This window comes from Macaca fascicularis, chromosome 11, assembly GCF_037993035.2.
Source record: "Macaca fascicularis isolate 582-1 chromosome 11, T2T-MFA8v1.1".
Classification (NCBI taxonomy): Eukaryota; Metazoa; Chordata; class Mammalia; order Primates; family Cercopithecidae; genus Macaca; species Macaca fascicularis.
Window position 1 is genome coordinate 60,774,132 of NC_088385.1, and position 12,452 is coordinate 60,786,583.

Below are 12,452 nucleotides of genomic sequence, written 5' to 3' on the forward strand. Positions count from 1 at the left end.
GGAGCTTCAGAGTTTTAAGCTCCCCCCCCCACCACCATATGGAGGAAACAGAGAAAAGGGAGAGAAATAATCTGATACCTAATTTTCAGAGGAGAAAATCTGGGCATTGAATCAGGGACACAGCAACGCCATTTCTTTCATCCTTCTCCCTAGTCTAGCACTGAAGCTACACCCAGCCCTCAAATGTGTGCATCAGGCTTGCACCCTCCGCTTGCAAATGTTGCTAAGTTACACCTCTGACTTCGTCTTAGATACAGTGGGGCGTGAATTCCACCCCTCAACTTCAGAAAGACACAGACATCTGCTTCTTCATTTTTCTATATTTTCCTGGGGGATGTCTTTGTAAGTAGAGTAGGAAAACCATGTCAATTAAAAGTGTATACAGACAGACAAGCAGAGACTTTTATTTGCATACAGAGGATTTAAGCAGAGAGCTGGTTATCTTTAGGAACACATTTGGGCTGTGTCCACAAGGCCGTGTGCTGAAACAGTGCAGGCAGCCTGCACCCATCCCTAAACCCACAGGCACGCACGCACGCGCGCGCGCGCGCACACACACGCTTCCCGCGAAAAGGCACATTAAATATCTCCTTTTTGTGTTGCAGCATTTAAAAGAAAACATTTCAGAGTCGAACTTAGCCGAGAGCTCGGTGCATGGGCGGTAGCTGAGGGCAGAGTGGCTCCTGTCGCTCCGCGATGTAGAAGTCCCTTTGAAAAAGCAGCCGGGAGCAGAGCCGGGGCTTCCCGACGAGGCTGAGGAGCTGTTTTCCATTTTCCTTCCGCATAATTAAATGCTCCGTCTTTTTCCGCATACCAGCAGCTGGATTTTCTCTAAACTTCATCCACAGTCAAACCTCACCGCCTAATCCCGGAAGGCCAGCGGGACGAGCCCGGGTGAGCACTGCAGCTGAGGGTTTCAGCGCCAGGCCCTAGAAAGGCTTTCTAGGGCGAGATCGCCTTGGAGATGTAATTACTACGTTTCTAGTGGTGCATATTCTCCTGGAGTGTTTAATTTGATTTTATTTGTGTCTCAGCGAGATCCACATTTTTTTTCGGGGGAGGGGAGAGAAACCACCCCAGGCTTAAAGTTAATTAACCAACAAGGCTTTACTTTCCACCGCCCTCCTGCAAGCTCTTTCTTCGGCGCCTTCCTCCCCGATCCCGGCGCCCCAGACTTGGTGACTGCGTTCGCAGGCACGAAAGGTCTTGGGGAACCAAGCGAAAGAAGAGGGAATTGTTCAGAGCACGCGGACTTCCCCAGTCGCCTTTACTGCCCTTAGCCCAAACTTTCCCCTCCAGCCTTCCTACTCCTCCAAGTCGCTTTGGAGGCCTACAACTTCGGCTGGTCTTCTTGAGGAAGAGGACTATGGTTCCCTTTCTTTCTTCTCGCCACTACATTTTGGCCGCATAGTGCTCCTAATAAATGGAATTGTAAAGTTGCTAGGTTAATTAAATCTATATCTCATTGCAATAGGAATAGTTAATGCCCTTATATAAACCTGGAAAAGACCATACTATTAATTTTATTTATTGCTTGGCCACCCTGCACCCAGATCCTTCACGCCGTTCTGGTTCCTACTCCCGCCATTCTGGTTCCTCCTCCCAAAGGCTGGAGATGTGTCTTTGAGTTCTGGCCCACGGAAAACGGGTCCGGCTTTGGGTCTGACCAGGTAGGGAGCCCCAAGAATGGGATGGGCATTTCAGGCCCTTTGTTTCTCCTGGCAGTCCCGCAGAACCCTGTCCACAGCGCCCCAGTTCTTCCACCTGGGCGCAGCACTTCGCAGAAGGGGAGGCCGGGATCTGGGTTCCATCTTTACTACCCGCGGCTGGAAAAAGACAGGCCTCCCTACCCACCCACCCCCACCAGCCAGGCCTTAAGCAAGGGGGCCAAGGTCACACGACCCAGTCTAGACTTGGCCAGGCCCTGTTTGCTCTCCTCGTTTTACCTTGACCTTGGACTCCAGCAGCAGGATAAGCAGTTTCCTAGCAGAGCCGGCTCCCGTCAAGACCCTATCTTCCACTGGGCTCATCTCTCCTCGCCCCTCCGTCATTGCCCTCAATACACACTTGAGCTGGTCTCCTTATGTCTCAACCGTCTTTCTGTTGTATTTTTCCTTCTACCGCCAGCCCAGCCCGCAGCCTGCTTTCCGAACTCTGAGCTGACTCTTCTGGCTCAAGATCACGCGGATAAGAATTACTATCCTAATTCACCGATGTCCGGGTGCTCTCAACCGTCAAACACCACCTTCTCCCCACAAAGAGGAGGGAGGTGGCCCGAAGGGGTCTCTGCAGACCTGTCCATTTGCTTTCCATTTGAGGGGTGCAGTAGGTCTGGCTGAGCGAGGCACTACTGTGTGGCCATGGCCTGTGCGCTGGCTACACACGAGCACTCAGCATTTAAAACCTGTGGCAGAGGCAGGAAAGAAGGAAACGCTGCAGCCCCTTTCCCCTCTTATTTTTCTCTCTTCATTACTATTTCTTAGGGAGGTCCTCTGCTGAAAGGGAACTTAATTCCACGGAGATACTCCCTCAGAAAGGGGTGACTCTATTGAGGCTCCTGACAAGTTGGGAGATTGGGAGGAAAGAAGGGAGAGCTTTTGAAGAATCAGTAAGTTGGTGTTAATTTTTTCTTTGAAGTAGGGGGCAGTTTTAGATCATGAAACTATTCCGCACTAAAAGAGGGTGACCTAAGAAAGCCGTGGGAGGTCCAGTGAGGGTATTCAAACTGGGGACCAGACTCCTGAGGGCAGAGGTGGGTTCTGCAGGGTCCCCAGAGTGGCACCAGAGAGGTCCCTCGAAAGGGGTAGCACTGAATCTCCCCCATTTTCCACGTTCTCTTTTGTATAGCTATAGAAGAGAGCGCTCTCTCCTTCGCATCCAGGGCTTTTAGCTTTCCCAGGCTGAATATTGCGCCCCCACCACCCGCATTTCTTTAAAAAACCTCACTCTGAGATTTTTTTTCTGTTGCATATTGAAATATCAGTCTATTCTATTGTTTTTATTTCCCTCGTTTTATTCTTTCTCCATTTATTGCTGAGTCTATTCCATTGCTTCACAATCCCCTGCCCCAGGTGATGAATTCTGTATTTGGGGGTTGTCACACCCCTCTCCGCTTGAGAAAAATCCAGCGAGGTAAAGGAGAGTGTCCTTTTCAGACATCTGGGGTTCTGGGGAAAGTGGCTGCAAGTAGGAAATGGAAACACAATCCCGGCATCAAAGGCTCACTACGCGGCATCGGGTTCTTTCCAGCCGCGAGCGGAGTGGAGCTGCCAGGGCTGGAGCGCTCCTGCCTGTTTTCTATTATCTTCATTTATTATTCTTTACAATCTGGTTTCTTCCCCACCGTTAGCTTCAAGCCCCAATCCAGAGACTTGGGCAGTCACAGTGATCGGTTTGGGGATAGGGGTCTGTCTCCCCCATGCACATTCTATGCCTAGGCGGAGGCGCCCAGTTACAGCCCTCTTTGCGTCGGCCAAATTCAGCCTCCCCCACCCCCTCCCTGGGGCCGGCCAGGGGGCGGCTCCCTGTCCCTTTAAATCTCCCAGCTCCCGCCTCCTTTGGCCCAACTGAGATCCAATCAGCAGAGACCTTTTTCTTTTTGCCCCGCCCCACCTAGAGGGGCGGGAACCCCAGGAGACCTGACCCGGGCATCACGTGCGCAGAGAGTGTCACATGGGCGCGGGAGGGGTGCTGAGAGGTGGAGGGCGGGAACCGGCGGATTTCTTAATGAAGTCTCTCCGCATGCGTAGAGGGAATGGAGGGAGGGATGTGGACGCACTAGGAGGAGGGGAGGGGTGGAGAGAAAAGAGGGGAGGGATGGGGGAGGGGAAACAGGAGCGAGGTGTCTCCCTTGCTCGCTGCCTCTGGCAAGTGGAGTTTTTAAAAAGCTCCAGCAGATCATGTCATGACGACTTCGCTGCTCCTACATCCACGCTGGCCGGAGAGCCTTATGTACGTCTATGAGGACAGCGCGGTGGAGAGCGGCAGCGGCGGCGGCGGCGGAGGAGGCGGCGGCGCGGGCGGAGCGGGGGGCGGCTGCAGCGGAGCGAGCCCCGGCAAAGCCCCTAGCATGGATGGTCTGGGCAGCAGCTGCCCGGCCAGCCACTGCCGCGACCTGCTTCCGCACCCGGTGCTGGGCCGCCCGCCGGCTCCCCTGGGCGCCCCTCAGGGCGCCGTCTATACGGACATCCCTGCCCCGGAGGCGGCGCGCCAGTGTGCCCCGCCGCCCGCGCCCCCCACCTCGTCCAGCGCCACCCTGGGCTACGGCTACCCCTTCGGGGGCAGCTACTACGGCTGCCGCCTGTCGCACAACGTGAACCTGCAGCAGAAGCCTTGCGCCTACCACCCGGGCGATAAATACCCGGAGCCGTCGGGCGCCCTGCCGGGTGACGACCTGTCCTCCAGGGCCAAGGAGTTCGCCTTCTACCCCAGCTTTGCCAGCTCCTACCAGGCGATGCCCGGCTACCTGGACGTGTCGGTGGTGCCCGGGATCAGCGGGCACCCGGAGCCGCGTCACGACGCTCTCATCCCCGTCGAAGGCTATCAGCACTGGGCTCTCTCCAATGGCTGGGACAGTCAGGTGTACTGCTCCAAGGAGCAGTCGCAGTCCGCCCACCTCTGGAAGTCTCCCTTCCCAGGTAAGGAAGGGACCCGAGCGCCGCCGCCGCCGAGGACCCCTCCCCGCCCTGCCTGCCCCGGGGCTCCGCGCCCCAGCCACCCCCGCCGTCTGGCCCCGGCGCGCCCGCTCGGCTGGGCTGCCTATGGAGCCGGCCGGGCGAGCTACACTGAGGAATGCGCCGGGGAAGAAATCTGCTCCGACACGTTTTCTGTAGCTGCCCGGCGGAGAATGAAGCAATCACAGGCGCCCGAACGCCGGGCCGCCGGCTCTGCTCCGTTCGGTGGCTCGCCTCCGCCTCCACTCGCCGGCCGCAGCCTCCCGCCGGGCTCTTGGCCCCTAAACCCGCTTCCGGCCAGGGATGGGGGCAGGGTGGGCCTATAGTGCCTTGGAATCCAGGACAAAACCCCCAACCCACCGAATAAGTGGGGAGGGGGGAGAATAAGAACCCCCACTTTCTTTGACAGAATTTGCAGGATCGTTCAGGCACTAGACAGTATTTTTTAAATAGGGGACTAATTTGCTGGGGTCTACAGAAATGTGGAATTTCTTTTTTTCCTTTCTTGGCATATTTAAAAATCTGGCCACGAATTTCCTGATTGTTGAGGGAACAGAAGATCCAAAATCTCTGGAGAGGGAGTGGAGAGGAGGCTCGAATCCCTCCCCAGCAATGTAAAGTTTTCCTTGCCTCTCTGGTATATTGAGCTCAAATTTATAGACATTTCCACTGCCAACTCCCCCATATGTGGTCGAGAAAGAGAGTTAGTTATTGGTGCCCCAAACACAGAAAGAAAGGCGTGGGGATGAGAAATGGGAGAGGAAGACCTGTTCAGGGGCTTCTGGGGTCCAGGCCCAGGCTGGGGACCCCTTGGTCTTGTCTGGCTAAGTACGGGAAGGGAGAATTCATTCCCCTCGTGTTCGGTCTCCAGTTGAAGAGAGAAAGGATCCTGCAAATCCGGCCGCTCTCCTTACAAGACCAGTCCCAGGTTTCCCAAAACCACACCAAGAACTTTGGATCCTGCCCTGTGCTGAGAAATCAGGATTCCAGTCTAGGGAGTCCAGTATTTGAGTCTGTTCTCCCTCTAAGAAGAGCTCAGTGGGAGAGCGTTCTCCCTTCTGATACCTACAGAGGTCTTTGGGGGCTGGGGGCCCAGGGCAGCCACAGATGTCTCCCGACAGTGCCCAGCTCCCCGACCAGTTCCACATGCCAAGCTCAGGGATGTTTTCCTTGGAAAGCATAGTCCCAAAGACCTCGTAAGGGTGGGCCTGAAATTCCTCTGCATCCGGAATTGGAAGCAGAGGTAGGTGGTTTAAAAAAAAAAAAAAAAAAAAAAACGAATGATATTAGAGAGTGCAGCAGATAACATTCTTGTGAATATTACGAAATTACTTAGTATAATACAACTCAATACCAGGGTATGACCTGCACTAGGCACCGTGACTTCTGATTGCCAGAATTAAGGATGGTACAATTTTAGTACATGGTATTATGCATCACCTACCCTGTATTGGCTATAATATTTTTATATAATATGATTTCTTTTATTAACTACCTAATATGAAATATACCATAATACATTTCTAGAAGATAGGCAATTCACATGTTCATAATACAGCAATGTATTTTAGAGAGATGGCCCTTTAATTCTCTGTCTCGCCAAAACACAAAGCTTCTTAGGAGATTGGGGTCCAGCAGGAATTCCTGGGGCAGGGAAGCCAATGGGCTATGCCAAGGGGCTAAGGGGTAAGGGAGCAGGTGCCCACCAAACCCACTGTGTGGGTGGGGGCACAGGCCCATAGCAATGTGCAATGGGTTTAGAGTGAAGAGGTAGAAGAGAAGGGGCTGTTCTATGTATGAATGTGGTGTGGAGTAGGGGTGAAGGATTGGAGAAAAGCTGAGAAATATCTTTGAGCAAAATAAACATCTCAAAGATTCCCAGGAAAAAAAAAAAACAAAACAAACAAAAAACAATCTCCACTAAAAATAAATACTTTTTTGATCACAGCCTCCTAGAGAAAAATAACTTTGAAATAAAAAAGTATAGCCCAATTGAGATTTAATACACTTGCAAATTATGGCATGGAAATGGATATAAAACCTAGCATGCCTCAGCAGCTATGTGCTCCCACAATCCCCGTGTGGAAATAGAATTGGGCTGATGTATCAGTGAGTGCAGAGGTACAGGCAAGAGGCAGATGAATAAGAAATTATCTTCAGACACTCTCCATCTTTCTACCCACTCAGAGATCTTTTAGAAGTAGTGAGATTTCAAGATAACTCTGTCTATGCAATTGTGGTTTGTTCGGCAACATGTAGGCATAAACACCGCTGTCTCTCTACAGTGCCTCTGGCTCTGAGAAACCTCATCTGTGGCAGTCTGGGCTGGTTTGGGAGATGGAGGCAATTGTTCAGCAAGATCCAGATAATTAGGGCCAAGATGTGTCGTGGCTTCTTTCTTCTCCCAATTATACAGATTCTTGCTTTATTGCTCTGTTTTTGTGTTTTGTTTTGTTTTGTTTTTTTCTCTCTCTCCCCCTATGGTGAGTGTAGACTTTTTTTTTGTTTTTGGTTTTTTTGTTTTGTTTTGTTTTGTTTTTGTTTTTGTTTTTGTTTTGTTTTTTTTTTGAGAGGAGAGAGAGGCAGAAATTCCAGGAGGGAATCAGAAAGGGAGAAAAAGAGAGATGGGGTTCAGGAGACAGAAAGAGGGAGAAAGAAACAGTGGGCTCTTTGGGCCATACTAGAGGTCCTTACTGACAAGCCTTTGGATTTGGGTTGGGAAGAGTAGCAAGCTGGATTTCTAGCTGGACAAGGCACTCTTCAGAGCCCAGAGCTTGCTCGTGGGGGGCGGGTGGTCAAGAGTGGCTGGGCTGTGGGGAGCTAAACAGAGGAGCCCCCAAACCCAAAAAGAAAGCCATGGCTGAGCATTGATATGATTTTTATTTACTCCTCAAAGGTGTCTATTCGGTTTCCAGGCATGAAGTCATTTGTGTATGTGATCTGGATGGATACTAGGGAAGGGGTGATTGTAAGACTAGTAACTAAGCCCCCACTCACTTTAGGCAGTGTATGCACATCTCCAAGTCTAAGCTACCGGATGTTTCTTCATCTCTACGTACCACTTCCTTTCCAGATAAGGCAGCAGACAAAGAAAGGGGGCTTCTTTGAGATGGCAAAACTGGAGTTATTTCCCCAGGAGGCCAAAACAACCTGCAGTTGGTCTGATCCAGGACAAATTGGCTAAATCAATTCTTGGCATCCTATAGAGAAAAATCACCAGTTTAAACCAGTTGTCTACTTTTTAAACTGATTTTTTTTTAGGGTTGATTAAATCCCATTGGAAATTTAGAGCTAGAGTTTAGGAAACCAAAATTGGGTAGGTAATTGTAAGAGTTTAAAGAAAGTAAAGTAAAAAATTAGGGACAATTATTTGGCTAATTCAGAAACAAAAACCCACCTTTACCCTACTTTATTCTTCTCCAGGGAAAAGGAGGTGTTTTAAAGCTGGATTATATCAGCTGGCCTATTTCCATTTTAAAACTTACTGTATCATTTTAAGAGTCAGAAAGTCTGCCTTTAAAATCTGGTTCTGCCACTTAGGTTATTTTACCCACTCTGAGCCTCAGATTCCTGATCTTGTAAAATGAGTTTAACAAAATAAGCCTGAAAAAATGTTCTGAGGATTAAAAACAACAATAAGAACAACAAAAGCAACAAACTCCTAGTATCACTACTTACCCTCTTCATTTTATTCTTGTCAACAAATCATCAATTTCCCAAATCATGGTTACATCCCTAAGAGTAAAACAAATTTGAGAACTGAGAGATTTAAAGACAAAAGGTCTTGTTCAAAAACAAATCCTTTTTAACCTAAAGGATCCATACTGTTTAAATAAAGTTATTTTGTTTTTAAGATTTTTTTTTTAAATCATGGTTTATTCACACAGAGGCAGAGAAAAATGCCAGGTCCAACAGTTTTCCTGAGAAATTGTCACCAGAAGACAGTCAAAAAAGGCCATTGGATCCCCTGTCTCCCATTTTCTTCCTGAGCATTTTATTTTCTCCTGTGTATCACTGTGACACTACTCTTCCCACTGTGTATAGATAAGAGTCCCTGAGAGAAAGCAGACCCAATGGGAATGGGTACAGGGAAAGGGTTTTGTGAGGGTGGGATGGAAACAAACATTTCAGAAAGAACTTTGTGTCTTCCCTCTGGGCTGTGTCTATAGTTTGAAAAGGCAGTAAGAATGAAGGGGAAACCCCAAATATTCAGCCCTCCTCATTAGCTTTCACCTAAAGTCTAATAATTACATGGAAAAAATTGAGGACTGAGCTATCCAGATAATCTCTCTAGTTCCCCACTTCGCCTTGAAAGTGTTGCTGTGACCTTTATTGACAGGGATGAGGGTGGAGTAGAAAATGGAGTTAGAAATGATATATATTGGTTTTAGTTTCTGCGAAATTCTCAGAGCCTAAAGAAACAGAACTGGTGGTATTGGTTTGGATGACAGGTATCTAGGGTTTAGGATTATGGTTGGTGCATGGGATGTAGACAGTTTCCTTCAGCCATGAAGGAATGGAGAGGGAAGGGGGTTGGAACAACCCCTGTTTTGGTGGGACTGTGGTGTGGACCCCCTACTTCCAGCGACACCTGATTCCCTATATCTCAGGTTCAGGACCCCCCACCTTGGGTGTTGTTAGGTGGTTCACAACATTGGACCCCAATTCCTAGAGCGTGGACCTCCAAGCAGGCTGGCTTCACCTGGACACTTATCTTCTATCTGTGCCTCACATCCCTAACATAGGGCCACTGTCCAAAGGCATGAAGACCCATCTGGTGATCTGGGCCCACTGAAGCTGACCCCCTGCCTGCCGTGCCCTCCCTGAAACATATAGCAGAATGTCTTCCTCTGACAACGGGGCAGAATATAAACTAATAAGCACCCAAACGATCTAACTCAGGAAGGAGGGCTTTTTCTGAGTATCTGAAATTCTGCAAGCATGGCAGGCCAGGCTGGAACTTGGAGGGCCCCTTCTAAGCGTACAAGGATCCTAATATCGAGTGCTGTGCAGAGCCATATTGGGGCCTGAAACAAAAGAGAAAATCAGTAATACTGAACCCATGTTTATTTTTTTAATTGATACTGTGTTCATCATGGATGTTTTTGTATTCGTTTTGCTTTTGTAAACGTTGCATTAAAATACGTCTTGATTACTGAATTTTTGGCGCCCCCTCCCTTAAACCTTGAGCCCAATGGCCTCACCATAGTTGTGGTCTTGCTAAAATAACAGAAATGAAAAGCATTTGGGATTTCATTATGCGGAGCAATCCTCTGGCCCCGTTGAGCCCCTGCCAGAACTCTGTGCGTAGGCAGCCTCCGGTCCTCTAGGCCAGTCCAGCCGCGTGCCTCACTTCTTCTCGCTTGCCTTATCTCCCCGCAGATGTGGTTCCCCTGCAGCCGGAGGTGAGCAGCTACCGGCGTGGGCGCAAGAAACGTGTGCCCTACACTAAGGTGCAGCTGAAGGAGCTAGAGAAGGAATACGCGGCTAGCAAGTTCATCACCAAAGAGAAGCGCCGGCGCATCTCCGCCACCACGAACCTCTCTGAGCGCCAGGTAACCATCTGGTTCCAGAACCGGCGGGTCAAAGAGAAGAAGGTGGTCAGCAAATCGAAAGCGCCTCATCTCCACTCCACCTGACCACCCACCCGCTGCTCGCCCCGTCTATTTATGTCACCGCTTTGTACCATAACCGAACCCACGGAAAGATGCTGCGCGGGTGCAGAAGAGTATTTAATGTTAACGAGAGAGAAGAACCGCGCCGCCCGGAGGCAGAGAGGCTCCATGGCGGCGGTGGGCCATCCCCAACTCCCTATCCCATCCGCAGCCTCCACCCCCATCCAGATGGGACTCACCCGGCTTCAACAGCTTTGGAAATGGGTCCCGGGTGGGCCGTGGGAGGAAGGCTGTCGACCTCTACTCCTCCTTGTGCTCACCTTGCCAGAAAGTCCAGTGGCAGTGCAGAGCCCAGTCATTCCAACCAAAGCAGGGTTGGGGAATCCCGAATGGCCCCAATTCTTGCCTCATCCTATCACCAGGCTAGTAGAGGACCCTCCCTAAGGGCGCAGCTTTGGCGCAGGATCTGTCCAGCTCATACTTTCCTTCGCTGTCCCTCTCGCACTCCTTAGGCAAGATTTCCCAGTAAAGATTTTCTGTGCATATTTTAAAAGTCGTGTTAACATTCATGATAATTATTAGGGATCTGGCAGCGTGATTGGAGTATGGATGGTTCCCTGGAATCAACGCAGCCCCTATGCTCCATCCCAACCAAGAAACTGCATTTCTTGGGGCCAGGTGGGGGCTGCCTTTGCCCCACTGCCTCCCCTGTTCTGCTCTCTCAGTCAACATGTGGAAATCCAAGGAGGACAAAGACTCCAGCCACGCTGCTAAATAGGGCTTCTCTCTCCTCTCTCTTTCTCTCTCTAGGTGGTAAGGTTGGGGATTAGGCCAGGCACAGAGAAGCAGAACTTTTTTTCTAAGGATAAACATCTCTTCCAAGAGGATGGAGAATGGGTTCCTCAACAAAGTCCCTTTCCAGTCACCTTTCCATCAAGGCACTAGCTCCGGAGGGACTCCTCACACTTTCACTTTTACTGATTTCCAGAGGAAAGCTAGAGGATCTAGTTCAGGAGGCAAGAAAATCTGGCCCTCAATTAGCTAAATGAGCTAAATGTAGATGCTGCCTAACAGTTCCCTCCTCAAAGACCACCTTGGTGCTGTGGGGGTCCCTTGCCTCTTCCCTTCCCACTGGTGCATTACAAAACAGTGTTCTTTTGAAATGTTCATCAGAAATAGGCTTTTTTTTTTAATGTTGTGTATCTGTATATAGTATTGTGATGTCTGAATGACGATGTACTGAATGCAAAAAGGAAAAAAAAAAACCCCACAAACATGTTTTTAAAATAAAATATCTTTTTTTGCCTTGATTTTATTGCTTAGACTCTTTCTGAAGTGTCTTCTGTTCACTGCCTCTTCAGGACAGTCTACTATGCCCCGATTCTGCCAGAATGATCAGGGGGCGGAGTATAGACATCATTCCCAGCTGGGTGGATTCCAAACCCTTGTTTTGCTCCACTTAAGTTTTTGAGTTATCTATACCGTCTATATAGGAGAAAACTTCCCATCCTGATGCCCAACTTAGTTGAGTGTATGTTGAGGAAGGAAAGATGTAATTGGTGACTGAAAGGCCTGGAAGCAGGTGAGTAACAAAAATACATTGATGGTCACTTTAATAATTGGGGCTCAGATCTGTTTCTGGGTACTGAGAAAGTGGCATCCCAGCTGGGAAGTGGGTGAGGTAAACATGGTGGTGGCCGGCGGCAGCAGGGAACTAACCTTAGGCTCCTGGTGCCCTATGGCCCCCAGAGGGCCCCAGATACATTCAGCCAGTTCAGGACTGGAGTTGGGGCTGGGTTGGGGTCAGCACAGCCTGGAAGGGCACCTTCAAGCTCAGCTTTTCCTGGCTGCACTATTTTCTTCCCCCCACTTAACCTATGCAGAGAGGCTGAGCTGCTAGGACCCCTTTGGCCCCCAGTTTGCCAAACCAATCCCACTTTTACTCTCCACATTCCTGGGAACCCCAGTCTTCGAGGCAATGAGGAGCCTATGTAGATGCTGCCACTAATTTGTTTTCCTGGTCGCGTCAGTGCCTATCTCCCTATCTGGCAGAGTTAATGAGATCATTAAGTTGTCAGGTTAAGAGACTTTTTAAAAGCAATATAGCCTAAAACAATGTTATCTCAGATTAAATCTTTACTGCAGCAATTTTTATTTATATATA

The 12,452-nt window shown here is 49.6% G+C and overlaps 1 protein-coding gene and 1 long non-coding RNA gene across 2 annotated transcripts; one reads left to right on the forward strand and one right to left on the reverse strand.

Annotated features, from left to right (window-relative positions):
- Positions 1–345: 345 nt before the first annotated feature.
- On the reverse strand, positions 346–4,638 carry LOC102130983 (uncharacterized). The gene is made up of 3 exons (XR_281955.4): positions 4,466–4,638; positions 2,212–2,404; positions 346–1,416 (listed from the first exon to the last, which is right to left on the reverse strand). It is a non-coding gene; the product is annotated as an uncharacterized lncRNA (long non-coding RNA).
- On the forward strand, positions 3,844–11,598 carry HOXC13 (homeobox C13). Its single transcript, XM_005571046.3, has 2 exons — positions 3,844–4,637; positions 10,056–11,598. The coding sequence occupies exons 1-2, from the start codon at positions 3,905–3,907 to the stop codon at positions 10,310–10,312; spliced, it is 990 nt and encodes a 329-aa protein (XP_005571103.1). The 5' UTR covers positions 3,844–3,904; the 3' UTR covers positions 10,313–11,598.
- Positions 11,599–12,452: the final 854 nt, after the last annotated feature.